Genomic DNA, 16649 nt, shown 5'->3' with positions numbered 1-16649 from the left:
CTATTTCTGCAAATATCTGTAAAAGCACCAGCAGCAGACAGAACTGGAATGGACCCTCTTGCTATGTGCACTGCAGTCTGCTATATACCCTGCCTGCCTAGCACTGATATCTCTGCAGCTGGAATAGTCCTCAGAAGGACTGTTAGTTGAGATGGATATGTGTCTCTAATATATTCTGGTATACCTCCACTAACTAGAAACAAGCAAATCTCTCCCTAGCTCATCAGCAGCTCTCCCTACACTGTCTGATTCCGGAGTGACTGTGATGAGCATGGTGGCACCAGGTGTGATATAGACCTGATGACGCTGTGCGGCCAGCCAATCACTGTAATGCCACAACCAACATGGCTGCGGCATTACAGTGTGTAGCAGACAATCCCTGCATGTTGATTGGTGCTCTAAAGAGCGCCAAACATGCAGGGAGGGGACTCGAGCCGCCACTGACCAACCTCGGAAATACTCGGGAAGCGCCGAGCATTTCAAGCAGTGAGATACTCGGGCGAGCACCGAGCAGTAGTGAGCATGCTTGCTCATCACTAATGCTGATGTGAAATTGACATGTGGTAAATGTTATTTATTATCTGTTTTGTGTGGTATAACTATCTGGTTTAAGGGCATAAAAAATTATTTCAAAATTTTAATTTTTTTTGTCAAATTTTCGATATTTTTATAAATAAACACAAGTCATATCAACTTAAATTTATCACTAATTTGAAGTACAGCATGTCATGAAAAAACAGTCTCAGAATCACTGGAATATGTGGAAGCGTTCCAGAGTTATTACTTCAAAGTGACACTGGTCAGAATTGAAAAAATTGGCCTGGTCAGAAAGGTGGAAACCGGCTGGGGTGAAGAGGTTAAAAAGGGGTTTAAAAATAGCATCCCAAACCACATTATTAGGGTACGAACCAAAATTTATATCAAAGAATTCTCCAAGTTTTTCCCTAATGGTAATGCAATTAATAATTTTAAGCCAGAATCGATTAAGTTTCATCCTACGAATACTTGGATCTTAGCGGGGCTACTTGCACCTGTAACCAGAGGAGGGAGTGATCCAATAGAGCTCTAGGAAGATATTCAACTTTAGAAATTAACGGAGTAATTTGAGAATTAAGTAAGGCTAGATCAATCCTTGATAAAGATTATTAAATTGATGATGCACAAGAAAAAACCTATAAATTTGGGAACTTCTCCCTCCTAATGTCAATCAGCCCCACCTCTCTGATTAGATGACCAAAAGAGAAAAAAGAATTACCTCCCTCAGAAACCTATCACTACCAGGGTTACAAATATTATTAAAATTTCCCAGGATTACTGGGAAAACGCCAGTCTCTCGAGAAACTTTTTAACAAGAATATTTGAGTATGGAGGAGGAATATAGATTACGACAATGATAGATTCAAAGGGCTGAATTTTACATCTAACCCCAACAAATCTACTGGCAGCGCTTTTGAAGGAGTCAATATGCGTAAATGGGATAGTTCAATGTACAATTAGGCTGACTCCCTCTTAAGTTATTAGAATGAAATAAATGCAAGGTATACGCCATCCAGGGTCTGTGTATCTGATTGATAGTGTCGTTTGTTAGATGGGTTTCCTGTAGCCCTATTATTGCAGGGTTGAATCTATTAATATAGTCGAGGATTGCGAATCTTTTGGAATTATTGCTCAACCCACAAATATTCCAAGAAATAAAGTCAATCATAGCACCCATCTATAAGAAAACCTATGTAAAGAGATGATCCTTGTGAGTATACCATTCTCCAAGCTCTGATGAATCCAAATTTTTATGCAGAAGCCTTCCAACCCCCCATCACCCCCAACTGTGAACCTATTAACCCTCCCTCTTTATGTTATAAACCTGCCCTTACCAGTAAGGGATGGGGCTCAAATGAAAATGTAACCATTAGGTGCATGCAATATACAGTATACCAAATATTCTGTTGTTCCTTTGGCGGAGGACCCGCCGCACTAATGTAGAAGTTAAAATAAGTAACATGGAGGTTTTGACCATAAATACCAGCCACAATGATACTATTGTTAAATAGTAGCATTAAGTGAGGCCTCAATCCTGCAATGGTGAAACCTGCTGGAGATATTAACAGACAGTGAGAAGAAGGATCTTTCACCATGAGTGAGCGTTAGGACTGTCTTGTGCAGGTCTGGCTCCTCCCTCCTCCTGCCGGATTTGTTGCTCATGAATGTCCAGCCATCTTAGTGTGTCTGATGAGGACTCAAAGAATGTGGTAGTAACGAGAGAAAGCATCCTGAGCTTGGCTGGGTAAATCATCAAGTATTGCAGACCCAGCATCCTCATCCTCCTCTTTAAGTCCAGAAACTGAGACCTTTTGCTCTTGACCTCCACTGAAAAGTCTGGGAAAAGGAAATTTTGCGTCCCCCAAGTTTAATGTCCAGCTTCTCTCTTGCTTTCCTTAATATGATGTCTTGGTCCTTGTAATGCAGAATTTTGATCAAAATAGGCCTTGGGGGTCTGGTAATGGGCCCAGTTTCGTGGGTTCTCTGTGAGTTCTCTTCCCAGCAAGCAAAGGAGTGAGGGTATTTTTGCCGAAGGTATCCGGTAACCATTTTTCCAAAAAGTCATCTGGATTATTCCCCTCAGCCTTTTTAGGGACCCCCACCAGTCTAATATTAGGGTGTTTCTGATGATTTTCCAGGTCATCAGCCTTGGCAATCAATGCTGCAGCTGCCTGTGGAGCTCTCTGCCTCTTTTTACACATCATGATATGCATCATAGAAATTGATTTTTGTATATGGCTACCTTGTCCCATCAATGTATTAATAGTAAAGTTGTATTTATTAACTGTATTGAGGACATCTTGCATGAAAGGGGGTCCCCCCTGGGAAAGCTCTTCAGAGATAGAACTTTTCCCTTTAGGTGCTGCTGTAGATCCATTATGCCCAAAAGGGGTTACCCCTAGCCCAGGGGACTTAGGCTCCTCCTCCTCCTCCATAGATAGTGCCATAAATCTGGATCCTTCACCTGGTGTTCCCCTCATACCCTGTGTAGCAGACACCAACATTTTGAGTGGGGTACTGGAAGATGGAGTCTTATGGGCAAACTGTTCCAGCCACGTAGCTACATCTTCTGTCACATCTCTTTGTCTCCATCTTGGATTTCGGCAGGTGCCGCATCTTTGTCTCTAACCCTGCTTTTTTGAACACGTCATGTCGCTGCCACTGGGCGGAGCTCAGCTTCCCGTCATCCAGGGACTTTAAGGAAGTAGGTGAGTCTGTTGCTGCTCTGTTCCTCTGCCTCAAAATGTTCCATTCAGGATGAGTGTCGCAGGAGCTAAAGGAAGGAAAGTCTCACAACATGAACTGCTCGCCACCTCTCAGAGAGATTCTCTTTAGTGCATTGGTACTGGTTTGTGGAAGGATTCACAGCCACCCTACATTGAGAACTGCACAAGTGTAAATTCATAATATGCTCTATATATGAGAACCCTAGCGATTGTGGTTAAGGAAGGGCAATTTAATAAAAGCAGCTGATGAACTACAGGGAAGGAAGATGCTGAGGTATTTTCTAATGTCTTGTCTTTAGGCACCTAGAGAGGTTGTCCCATCTGTAATTATTAAATTATTACACATGAAAATATTGTGTAATAATGACATCATATATATATAGATAGATAGATAGATAGATATACAATTGACTATATGAATAGATATATATTTTGTAATGTGGCTAATGGTCACGTAGTCAATGGGAAGTACAGTACAGACCAAAAGTTTGGACACACCTCATTTAAAGATTTTTCTGTATTTTCATGACTATGAAAATTGTACATTCACACTGAAGGTATCAAAACTTTGAATTAACACATGTGGAATTATATACTTGACAAAAAAATGTGAAACAACTGAAAATATGTCTTATATTCTAGGTTCTTCAAAGTAGCCACCTTTTGCTTTGCTGACTGCTTTGCAAACTCTTAGCATTCTCTTGATGAGCTTCAAGAGGTAGTCACTGGAAATGGTTTTCCAACAATCTTGAAGGAGTTCCCAGAGATGCTTAGCACTTGTTGGCCCTTTTGAATTCACTCTATGGTCCAGCTCACCCCAAACCATCTCGATTAGGTTCAGGTCTGGTGACTGTGGAGGTCATCTGGCGTAGCACCCCATCACTCTCATTCTTGGTTAAATAGCCCTTACACAGCCTGGAGGTGTGTTTGGGGTCATTGTCCTGTTGAAAAATTAATGATGGTCCAACTAAACGCAAACCGGATAGAATAGCATGCAGCTGCAAGATGCTATGGTAGCCATGCTGGTTCAGTATGCCTTCAATTTTGAATAAATCCCCAACAGCAAAGCACTCCCACACTATCACACCTCCTCCTCCATGCTTCATGGTGGGAACCAGGCATGTAGAGTCCATCCGTTCACCTTTTCTGCGTCGCACAAAGACACGGTGGTTGGAACCAAAGATCTCAAATTTGGACTCATCAGACCAAAGCACAGATTTCCACTGGTCTAATGTCCATTCCTTGTGTTCTTTAGCCCAAACAAGTCTCTTCTGCTTGTTGCCTGTCCTTAGCAGTGGTTTCCTAGCAGCTATTTTACCATGAAGGCCTGCTGTACAAAGTCTCCTCTTAACAGTTGTTGTAGAGATGTGTCTGCTGCTAGAACTCTGTGTGGCATTGACCTGGTCTCTAATCTGAGCTGCTGTTAACCTGCGATTTCTGAGGCTGGTGACTCAGATAAACTTTTCTTCAGAAGCAGAGGTGACTCTTGGTCTTCCTTTCCTGGGGCGGTCCTCATGTGAGCCAGTTTCTTTGTAGCGCTTGATGGTTTTTGCAACTGCACTTGGGGACACTTTTAAAGTTTTCCCAATTTTTCGCACTGACTGACCTTCATTTCTTAAAGTAATGATGGCCACTCGTTTTTCTTTACTTAGCTGCTTTTTTCTTGCCATAATACAAATTCTAACAGTCTATTCAGTAGGACTATCAGCTGTGTATCCACCTGACTTCTGCACAACACAACTGATGGTCCCAACCCCATTTATAAGGCAAGAAATCCCACTTATTAAGCCTGACAGGGCACACCTGTGAAGTGAAAACCATTTCCGGTGACTACCTCTTGAAGCTCATCAAGAGAATGCCAAGAGTGTGCAAAGCAGTCATCAAAGCAAAAGGTGGCTACTTTGAAGAACCTAGAATATAAGACATATTTTCAGTTGTTTCACACTTTTTTGTTAAGTATATAACTCCACATGTGTTAATTCATAGTTTTGATGCCTTCAGTGTGAATGTACAATTTTCATAGTCATGAAAATACAGAAAAATCTTTAAATGAGAAGGTGTGTCTAAACTTTTGGTCTGTACTGTATGTATATATATATATATATATATATATATACACACACACACACACACACATATCTATCTATAGATAAATATATACACACATATGTATCTATAGATATATACTGTATATATACTGTATATATCTACTTATATCTATATATATATATCTATAAAGATAGATATATCTATATAGATAGATATAAATACAAAAAAGCAGGCAGCCCACTATGGGAGTATCGAAAAAGTAAACAAACTTTTAATTTGCCATATGTGAAAAAAAAAAAAGAAACATTGCTTGTCAGAAACTCTCTAGGGCTGAAACGTTGCTTTTTTTGCACACAAGGCAAATTAAAAGTTTGATTACTTTTTTGATATTCCTATAATGTGCTGCCTGCTTTTTTGTACGTAGGTTACTGGACTCTAACCTGCACGCTGGCATCTATTATCTGCTTTTTGTTTTAGCTGATGCTGCCTCATCTTTTGTTAGATAGATAGATAGACAGACAGACAGACAGATAGATAGATAGATAGATAGATAGATAGATAGATAGATAGATAGATAGATAATTACTTGGTTCTGTATTATTGTATACACTACTGAGCCTCTTCTATTTTTTTATATCCACATTTATCTATTTGTGTGTTTGTGGCTAACATTCTCTGTTTATTAGTTCATATATTATTTTATATATTCCTTTTTAACAATTCATTCATTCAGGAGTTTTTTTTTATGAGGGACATGTATAACCATATGTAAATACCAGGTTATGGCCAGAGATGCACATTTTTTTATAATGTGAAAATTTTTCATACTCATCTTCATTTTGTCACTTAAACCTTAAGTGCACAATTATGTGACGTAACCTGTTTTACCTACTCTCCTATTGGAAGTGTCTTAATTTCTTATCTGAGGATTTCATCCACACGGGAGCAGATAAATAATTCATGTTACTAGCTCTTTGTTGTGCGTCCCTGAACTGCACACAGAGCTCGGAGGCTGACAGCTGTGTCAGGACAAGCACCAAAGATCTGACATGACAAGTGACTAACAAGTTTCTTTCACTCTATAGTAAGTGGAAACAATGGCACAAAGTACAAAAAACAAAATCCAACCCAAAAATGCTACACGTTCTTTATGGTCGTCTCAAATTGTGCGTGTCTGCACTGAGCCTATTTCCAACCCATAACCTCTGGTCATTTTCTGTACTGCCCACCTCTTTTATTCTCCTCACTAGTCTGGCCATTTACGCCTGTCCACGGATCAATATGAACAATTCTTGAATAAATACGATGTCTCTATGGCAACCAAGCCACAAATTCTCAGTGGAAGGCAATGAGACCAGTTCTGAATTCTCCAGAGGTTTTCAGAGTTATAAGGAACAGTGTTTTAAAATTCAGGGATGGACACACAGAAGAAGACTGAGCAATTCATTGTTTACTGCCAATGTAATGATACCATATTTGAAGACTCCTATTCTCAACCTGGATCCCTATCATCAATTATATTCAAAGCACAAGTCTGCCTCATATATCTCTTGTAAGAGAGTATGTGATGTGTCCCACAGAGTACAATATTAAGAAAAAAAAAGGAACAAAATATTTTTATCTACTAGTGATATTGGAGAATTTTTGTCCTCTGCATTTAGTTAATGAACTTCAATCTAGGAAACTGGCTAATATAATTAATAGTTCATCATGTTTAAGTGTTTCTGGTTGGTGGGCTTATGCAATTTTGATCAAAACTATTAACTAAGTACCTCACATTTTTTATGTTTGATGCATTAGTGGAGTTCATCTACTCATCAATTGCAGAGAGCTCTTGCATAGTCTTTGTATATTTATTGTAAAGGTGAATTTAAAAAGAAAGATTATAGCGAATAAGCGTTCCCAGGATTGCTCGTTTCACAATAGTCTTGGAGCAAAAAACGGCTGCTGATCACCCAATGAATGAGCAAAATGCTCATTCATCAGGTGAAATTATCTTTCGTACTGCACAAAAGATCATTGTTTTCGGCAGCTCATCATCCTGTATAATAATGATTTGTGCTGCCGAGGACACTGGCAGCCTGAGTGCACTGAACGATCTATTACAGATCGTTTACTGCACTTCATTGAGAATGTTCTGCCTGTCTAAACAGGTTATTAAACAATCACAGATCTGTAAATATTTTCAGATTGAAGGTCGTTTAATGCTGCAAATCGGTTAGGCTAGGGTCACATCACCGTATTTTCTCTCATCTCAGAAAATCGGTCCGATTATGCTAATTATAAGTGTGATCTAATTTTCTCAGATGTGGAAAAGATGGAAAAAAAATGTCTCCATTTTCTCCATTCTGTCAGTTCGTAAAAATCGAACTTTGAGTGCAGTCTGATTTTTTTGATAGACCCATTAGCTTGCAGGGGCTCAGTCCGAGGAAAAGATTGGACATATGCTGGGGCCCATACAATAACATTGGTCCGAGTGCGATCTGATGTTTTGTTGAATCATACTCAGACCGAAAATACAGTTGTCTATACGAGCCCTTAATTTAATTGGACCTTTAGTCTTATTTTCACTCTATATCATCAGGGTCACTGAAATGTTACATTTTCAGGACATAAAAGAAAGCTAAATTCATCAATCTGTAACAGTATATGTAATATAATAGTAATCTAATGTAATAGAATATGCTGTAAGTTTTCTAAAAATCAATAATAAAGAGTGATTCTTAAAACTGGCATGAAAGGAGCATAAACAAACAAAACTGTGGATGCTTGAACCCAAATGATAATTAACAAATTAATTCCCTATAAAATGCAGAATGATTATCAATAATGGATCACTAGAAAGGCCAAAGATATGACTGACATGTCAGTGCTAGCATTCAGTCTAATAGGTTCTCATAGTACAGTCCCAATTGTTCCTTTGATCACTTTGAGATGTGCAAACAATGTCCATGGCCCTACATCACCGGAGAATGCACCTATCTAATAACCATATAACCTGATGCTTGGGTACTTTAAAACCCATAGAAAAGAAGGGGACAGTTTAATACAGAGTCTATGTTAAGTCGTACTGTCACTAAGTGACCTACAATAAGTGTATCATGTATGTTACACGTCTGGATGAACAAACTACATCCTAAATGTGTGTTAATACGACTCTGTGTATAGTAGCAGGCTGCACTCTTTCACAAAAGATGAAATCTCAGCCCTTTTCCTTGGGGACCGGTCAGGTGACTACTGTCAGCTGCCCCCTGTCAACACAGCTACAAGACTTTGAAATTTCTTAACTAAGCTGACAGACAGCAGAGGGGATGAATCACGGATTTCAGATCACACAGATGCAAGATATTAGGTGAAATTAAACATGGTCAAAAATAAATTGCTATGGCAGGGCACAAAATAATGCAATACCTGCCTCTAAACAACAATACAAAACCATGCAAAAAACTATACTATTTAGGAAGACATGTTTTTAGTGCACCAAAAAGATAAAAATGGTAAGATGTGAGAAGATATGTGTATTGGTCAGACTTCAGATTAATTAAAGCTCTGCATGGCCAGCATGCTTATGTCAGCCTCTCTAACATCAGCTCTTTATTCAGACACGCTCGACGAGTATATGCTCAGAGGTTGGACCCAGCACATATATTTAAAAAAGACTTGAGTCTAAAACTAATTATAATGAAGTGGTAGTGTCAGCTTTCTTTTAAAGTCATAAAGCCTTTGGCCAATCTGAGACGTGAATTCTTGATGAAAGAGCAAAATGAATAATCTCTGTGCTTCTTGACCATTAGAGGTGATTACTAATTTGCTGCAGTAGCTGCTAAAAAGGTATTAGACTGATGCATTTTATGAGGAAGGATAATTGATAGCATATTTTGCCCAATTTGTACTTACCTGGACTATCTGTGTCCTCCAGTCCACTCTTGTCCATGATGGATTCTGGCTCTTGGAAGTTTACTACCTTTTCATTTTTTGCTGAAGCATCAGGGACTAGAAATGAAAAGGAGGCGATGTTATGTCTAAAAACAATATACATTCAATAAAAAGGTAATATAATCATAAGTGTATAAATGATGCATAAAAGCGTCATATATTTTACACCTACAGTACATTGAGCCTCCATTTAAACAATTTAGCTTCTCTCGTGTAAAACATTATGCATCCTTGCATATTTGTCATGTAGAGATAAGTGACTATAGAAGTGGGGGAATGGTAGCTAAGGTTGGCTAGTTCCAACTCTTAATGTAGAGTGTGAACCTGAAAACATAACAAGACTAAAGCCCGCCATACAAATTAATTGGCTGTCAGCTGGATCTCCCATAGACTCGAGTGCTAGTTTAGCCCAGTGCTCCTGTGGTTCCTATGAGAGAGCCACCGCCAGACTTATATCCGGGAGAACAAAAGGATCGGCAGCCCAAAATCAAACATGGCACAACTATTACTCCTCTGAAAAACAGTTTTCTGGGGCCTCCATTAATGGTTCAAGCCATTAGAGTGTCAGTCAACTCCATCGATATAAGAGAGTTCAATCGAAATTAGTCTAATGTGTATGAGGGGCTTTAGGGTTCTTTCAAATCTCTATTATGACAGCACACACACATTTGGATAAATAGGATTTTCCTTTATTTTGCAAATATCTTTACATAGTGGTTTTGCAGCCCTAGGTCTTCTCTTCTACAAACATCAAAGGTCCAATTTTTGTGATAAGACCACACAGACTTGCCCGATCTGACATACAACGCTTCTGACTAGAGATTGGCGCATCAGGCAAAATTCAAATTTACCTTTTTGCACATATTTTTCTGGGAAATTTGATTCACAGAGAAATTACTCTACACAAATTTAATATCCCTTATTATAAGAAATGTAATATGTAAAACATAAAAAAATTCTTATACTCACCTTATTGCCCACCTCTCCGTCACTTCCGGTCCCCACCATCACCCATCCAGTCCTCATCGATTCCTGTTACAAGTGCTGAAATCCCCAGATCTCTCACATTGAGCTGGGACTTCCGGCTCTGATAAAGTCTAGGAGGCTTTTGCGCAAGCGCGTGAAAGGTTATGATGTCACGACGTGCGCTGTGACCTTGCGAGCATGTGCAGAACACTCCCAGGCTTCATCAGAGCCAGAAGTCCAGTCTCAGTGTGAGAGGCCCAGGGAATTCAGCACTCGCAGCAGGAATCAGAAGATACAAGGACCAAATTAGTGAAAGTGAGGAGCAGAGAGGTGAGCGGTAAAGTGAATATAAGATTTTTTTCTATTTTTTAACCTTTTGAAGGCATTTTAATGTTCAAAAAATGACAGCCTGCTAGCACCATTTTGCTGAATACTCGCAAACATGAATTATAACAAGTCTGCATTTTGGTGAATTCAGATTTTTGTAGAACTCAGGTAGAATTAAATTCCACTCAGATATATTTGTACATCTCTAGTCCTCTAGTCCTGGCATTTCTCCATGAACAAGACATTAGAGTAGACAGGTCAACATGATTATTTCAGTTTAAAAAGTTCATTTACTCTTTCAACCCCATTCAGTACAGTTTTTGTTAAAGCGTATTCCCCGCTTGAACAGTTATAGTATATTTTCAGAATACTCCCATGTAAGAAATGTCTTTTTGTCACGATCCCCAAATGGCAAGATGGCAAGATCCCTATCTCCAATAATTTTTGCAGGTTGAAAGGATTCATTACCTTGTTGAAAGAGGCTGTTGCCAACCCCAAACCCTGGATGCTCTATCACACAGTTTATAGGTCATAAAAGAAGTGTTTTCGTCTAATTAACCAATGGCATATTGCTAGTATATAGTATCGCTTAATGATTGCTTGTGATCCAACCTCAGAGACCCTCACCCAGAGATCAGTCCACAGGACTGCTTCATCAATTTGTTTTCATCACAGGTGAATCAACTCGATTCAGTCAAACAGTGTCATGCTGCTGTTGGTGGCCGAGAATGCCCCTGTGTGGAGTAAAAAGTGTAAAATGCAACACTGTGGCTCAATGGCTAGCACTATTATTGGATTCCTGGATTTATATCCTACTGCAGACAACATCAATTTGTATAATACCCAGTGTTTGTGTAGGTTTCCCCCAAATACTATGGTTTCCTCCCACACTCCTAAGACATATTGATAGAGAATTTAGACTGTGAGCCCCAATGGCAACAGTGAATACAAAAGGCATGATGCATCAAGACTCATGTTATTCCTGCTGGTCTTGATGAGGAGGTGTGCTGGAGTCAGATGCTTCTGATTCATGAATCAGGAACATCTGATGAGTGGTGTACATCTCTGTGTGCGCCGTGCCACAAATTCTATTAGCTCCGAGTTTTGCCTACATTTTGTAACGTTTGAAAGCTTTTATACCTGAATTCTGGTATGAAAGTTTTGATACATCAGGCCCAAAGTTTGTAAAATGCTATGGATTTTGTTGGCACTATACAAATAATATAGTTTTTGAAATGGAAATACTCCAGAATCTACTCCTAACATCTCGGTGCCATATACCACAGGACACTTTCAAAGGTCTTACTGAGTGTATGCTTTGATTTGTTAGAGATGATAGCTATATACCTATCTGTTTGTATCTAGATGTTACCAAAGTACAAATGCTCTGAAGAAATAGAACAATACATTACTTATTAAACATGACGTTCCTCTGAGATTTTTAAACACAAAGCAAAAAAAAAAAGAAAAAAGAATTCTTCTTAAATAATGGGATTACAGTTTTCATCATAGTCAGGATTCATTGCCCAAAGGGGTAAAACAATCATGTTATTTTCAACCTGATCTGACATTTAAATGTATAGCTGAATAATTAAGTTGAAGTTTCATTTAAACCAAAAACCATAAAACATTATTAAGCCTGAAAATGTATTGTAAAGTGACATGGTAGCCACTTCCATTACCCAAAGGGAGTTACTCCAGTATGGCATGTACAGTATTTGCTGTACCGCATAAGATGTCAAGATGTGCAAATATTTTTTCTCCCATTAGGAAAATGCCAGGTTTCACCTTCCGATTCTTATGTTTAACAAACATTTCTGATTATACATTTCTGCAATCAATTAACACCAAGGGTTTGCCAGGACTTTTATATTGATGGAAAAGGGGGAGTGGATGATCAGTGAGGATGCGACACCATAACGATCAGCTGTTCTTGTTACAGATGGATGCCAGATGTGCTCAGTTGCGGAGCTCCATCAATTGTATATTGGCCATGGACGGGTACTGCACATTTGCCCCTATTCGATTCAATAAGGGGCAGACGTGCAGTACCCGGTCATGGCATGACATTTAACAGCCGCAGGCACCGGGAGCAGCTGATCGACAGTGCTGCCTCTAATCGCATCCCCACTGATCAGATATTGTTGACTTATCCTAAGGATAGGCCATCAATATAAAAGTCACAGACATCCCCTTTACAATTAGCTTGGCAATAGTGATGAGCGAGCATGCTCGCTACTGCTCGGTGCTCGCCCGAGCATCTCACTGCTCGAGTTGCTCGGCGCTCGCCGAATATTTCCGGGGTTGCTCTGCGGGAGCTCGGGTCCCCTCCCTGCATGTTTGGCGCTCTTTAGAGCGCCAATCAACATGCAGGGATTGCCTGCCACTCATTGTAATGCCACAGCCATGGTGGTTGTGGCATTACAGTGATTGGCTGGCTGCACAGCGTCATCAGGTCTATATCAGACCTGGCGCCGCTGTGCTCGTCACAGTCACTCCCGAATCAGGCAGAGTAGGGAGAGGTGCTGCTGTGTCAGGGAGAGATTTGCTTGTGTATTAGGTAGAATAGGGAGAAAAAACGTGCATTACACATATCCATCTTAACAAACTGTCCTTTTGAGGACTAACTAATCCATTTGCAGAGATATCAGGCAGGCAGTATATATAGACAGGCAGGCAAGGTATATAGCTGACTGCAGTGCATATAGCACAAGAGGCTCCATTCCAATTCTGCCTTCTGCTGCTGTTAGATATTTCTATACAAAGGCCATGGTCTCAGGGGCCAGGAATACTTTTTTTTGGATCTTAATCCTCATTATTTGCTTTAAAAGCAATCCAGAGAACACCTTTTTTCTGCGTCATTTGCTTGTTGGCACTGCAGAATACAGCCAGGTCCTTTCCATATTACAGCGCTAGAAATCCAGCTATTTAAAATTGTGTTTTCTCTGTCAAACGGATCACATATACGTTGTCAGAAAATACTGCCATTTCTGGCCTCCATTAAAAATTTCTTTCAGTGTGTCAGTGAAGCAATTCACACCAGTTTGCTGATCAAACTACTTACCTACAGGCCAGGTATTTAAAACTCTGTTTTCTCCGTCACACGGATCACATATAAGTTCGCACCAAACTCAGTCATTTGTAGTGAGCGTGGAAGATACTGTCCTCCATTTAAAATGGGCAAGGCACGTGGCAAGGGACAGGGAACTGGACATGATGGTGATGGTGCATGCAGAGGCCGAGGACAAGGCCGTGGACAAGCTGAAATTGTGCCACAACAAACACCCACATCTTCTCGCCTGACCTTCCTGTCCTAATTCCTAGGGGACCGCAGCACACCACTATTGAACCCAGAGCACTGTCAAAAGGTTGTTGGTTGGATAGCAGATAATGCTTCCAGTCACTTAGCCACTACCACCACCACCACCACCCTGTCTTCCACACAGTCAAGTCTCAGTAGCCATGAGTCTAAACCGCATATTCCTCACCCTGATCCTCCTTCCTCCCACCATGCCGAGTGCCCGGCCGGAGACAACTGATCCTACACTTGGACACTCTGAAGAGCTGTTCACTTTTCCAATTATAGATTCGGGCCTCTCACCCAGTCCACTTGAAGCGGGGCAAGAGGAGATCGCGTGTAGCGATGCCCAAATATTTGATCAGCCACGGTCACGTGAAGGCGACGGTGGGAAAGTGTCACAAGAGGTGGACGATGATGAGACACATTTGCAAGAAAGTCAGGAGGAGGACCAGGGTGCAGAAGTGGAAGACGGGGTGGTGGATGATATAGTAACTAACCCAACCTGGCAGGAGGACATGCAGAGCGAGGACAGCAGCACACAGGGGGAGGGAGGCAGAGCACCCCAACAGGGAGGAAGAAGCAGTGTGGTGGTCGCAGAAAGAAGGCAGGCAACCATTCCCCGTAACACCAACACGAAGGAAGTTGCCAGAACAACTGTTAGGTCTTCCCGAGTCTGGTTGTTTTTTAAAGACTCTGCCGATAACCCCAAAAAGGCCATTTGCACCACCTGCCAGGCCAGCATCAGCAAGGGTGGCAAAACGACTAGCCTGACCATCACCAGCATGATCAGGCACATGGCAGCAAAGCACCCGACTTTGTGGGCCAAACCCAAGGGTCCAGGAACAGTGTCTGCAGGTGGCACCATTGCTTCTTCCGCTGTTGTGCATGCAAGCCAATCCCCTGTCCATGGTGCATGCGAAGATGCCTCCTGCCCTGCACCTGTCGTTGCGCACTCTCAAGTAGCAGCATCAGAAAGCACGTCCATGTCCTTGTCCCAGCGCAGCGTTCAGTTGTCCATACCCCAGTCCTTGGAAAGCAAGCCAATGCCCCACAGGCCACACTACTAAATTCTCACATTTCGCGACTGCTTGCGCTCGAAATGTTGCCTTTTAGGCTCGTAGAGACGGATGCATTCCGCAACCTGATGGCGGCGGCCGTCCCTTGGTACTCGGTCCCCATCCGCCACTATTTCTCCGAGTGTGCCGTCCCCGCATTACACAAGCACATGTCCCAAAACATTAGCCGTGCCCTCAACAACGCGGTTACCGGGAAAGTCCACCTAACCACGGACACGTGGACAAGTGCTTGTGGGCAGCCAGGCATGGCCGTGTGTGACAATGGCTGGAACCTCGTGGTGGCTCTGAGGCGAGGTGAGCTCACACATGTACCATGCCTCGCCCATGTGCTTAACCTCGTCGTTCAGCGGTTTCTCAAATCCTACCTGGAGCTGCCAGATCTACTTGTTAAAGTATGCCGGCTGTGTGCACATTTTAGAAAGTCAGCTACAGCTTCCACCGCCCTTGCCATGTTTCAGCAGCATTTGCAGCTTCCGGCTCACAGACTGGTGTGTGATGTCCCCACGCGTTGGAACTCTACATTGCAGATGTTAGGAAGGATTTGTGAGCAGAAGAGGGCAGTTGTTGAGTACCAGCATCAACAAGGCTGTCGGTATTCAGTTCAGACTCCACACATAAGACCTCAGGAGTGGACATGGATGTCAGACATATGTACCATCCTCCAAAACTTTGAGGACTCCACCAAGATGGTGAGCGGCGATGACGCCATAATTAGTGTCACCATCTGTAACATACCTGGCGGCGTCCTTGCATAGTGGTCCATCTCCCACTGTGCAAGAGCGCGCACTTGATCTCCTGTCCAGAATGTCTCTCTGGCTTCCCTCCATGCTGTCTGTTTGTGTCTGTTTCTGCTGCTTAAGGGCGGCGCCCGATCACTTCCTGCTTTTTGTACCTGCTGTGGGTCACACCTCTTGTGCGTCCTCAGCCTATTGCTGTCTGTCACCTGGTATATAGCTCAGCTGCGCCCATCTATCCCTGCCTGAGCATAGTGTTTCTTTCAGTGTGTGCTTGCACTCTGAAGGTGCCAGGTCCCGTTCTGTGTTCTCTTGTCTGCCTATCCTGGAGGCTGTATATCCAGGCCTGTCTGAACACGCTCCTAGCCTGTTCCTCCTGCCTTCTAGGGGCCGATTACCTAGACCTGTTCCTGTATCTTGTCTGACCTGTCTGAACACGCTCCTAGCCTGTTCCTCTCGCCTTCTAGGGGCTGATTACCTAGACCCGCTCCTGTATCTTGTCTGTCCTGTCTGAACACGCTCCTTGCCTGTTCGTCCTGCCTCTCTGGGGGCCGTATTCCCAGATCCGCTCCTGTATCCCGCTGCAGTGTCGGTCTCCTCCGTACACTCAGTTCCAGTCTGAACTCTCTCCTATCCTTTACCTGTTTTGCCTCTATGTCCGTTCCCTTCCTTTTTCTGCAGAGTCTGAACTCGTACCTAACTCCTGCTTGTTGTCTCTGTACTCCCGTTTGTGAGTTTGTGGTCCACTCGCTACTTCACTGCAAGTACCCTGTGGGTGTCTGGCTCTGCCTTTCCCTTCCTGTCTGTTCCGTGTGAACAGAGCCCTGTCCCCCCTTCTCAGCCTAGCCTGCTCTGACTCCTTTGCTCACCGCTCCGGCGGTTCTAGCCTGCTCTGACTCCTTTGCTCACCGCTCCGGCGGTTCTAGTCTGCTCTGACTCCTTTGCTTACCGCTCCGGCGGTTCTAGCCTGCTCTGACTCCTTGCTCACTGCTCCGGC

General features: G+C 42.2%; 1 protein-coding gene across 1 annotated transcript in view; it reads right to left on the bottom strand.

Moving 5' to 3' along the window:
* WDR72 (WD repeat domain 72) overlaps positions 1 to 16649 on the bottom strand; it is a 588690-nt gene that overhangs the window by 14984 nt on the left and 557057 nt on the right. The window contains exon 19 of the mRNA XM_073653016.1: positions 9210 to 9305. Coding sequence (XP_073509117.1) covers positions 9210 to 9305 — 96 coding nt within the window. The remainder of the gene's footprint in view (positions 1 to 9209; positions 9306 to 16649) is intronic.

The sequence above is a fragment of the Phyllobates terribilis genome, unplaced genomic scaffold (assembly GCF_046119375.1).
Source record: "Phyllobates terribilis strain yellow unplaced genomic scaffold, ASM4611937v1 Scaffold_11__3_contigs__length_659146591, whole genome shotgun sequence".
In the NCBI taxonomy this organism is placed as follows: domain Eukaryota; kingdom Metazoa; phylum Chordata; class Amphibia; order Anura; family Dendrobatidae; genus Phyllobates; species Phyllobates terribilis.
The sequence above is the reverse complement of the archived record's forward strand: the minus strand, read 5'-3'. Positions and strand labels throughout refer to the sequence as shown.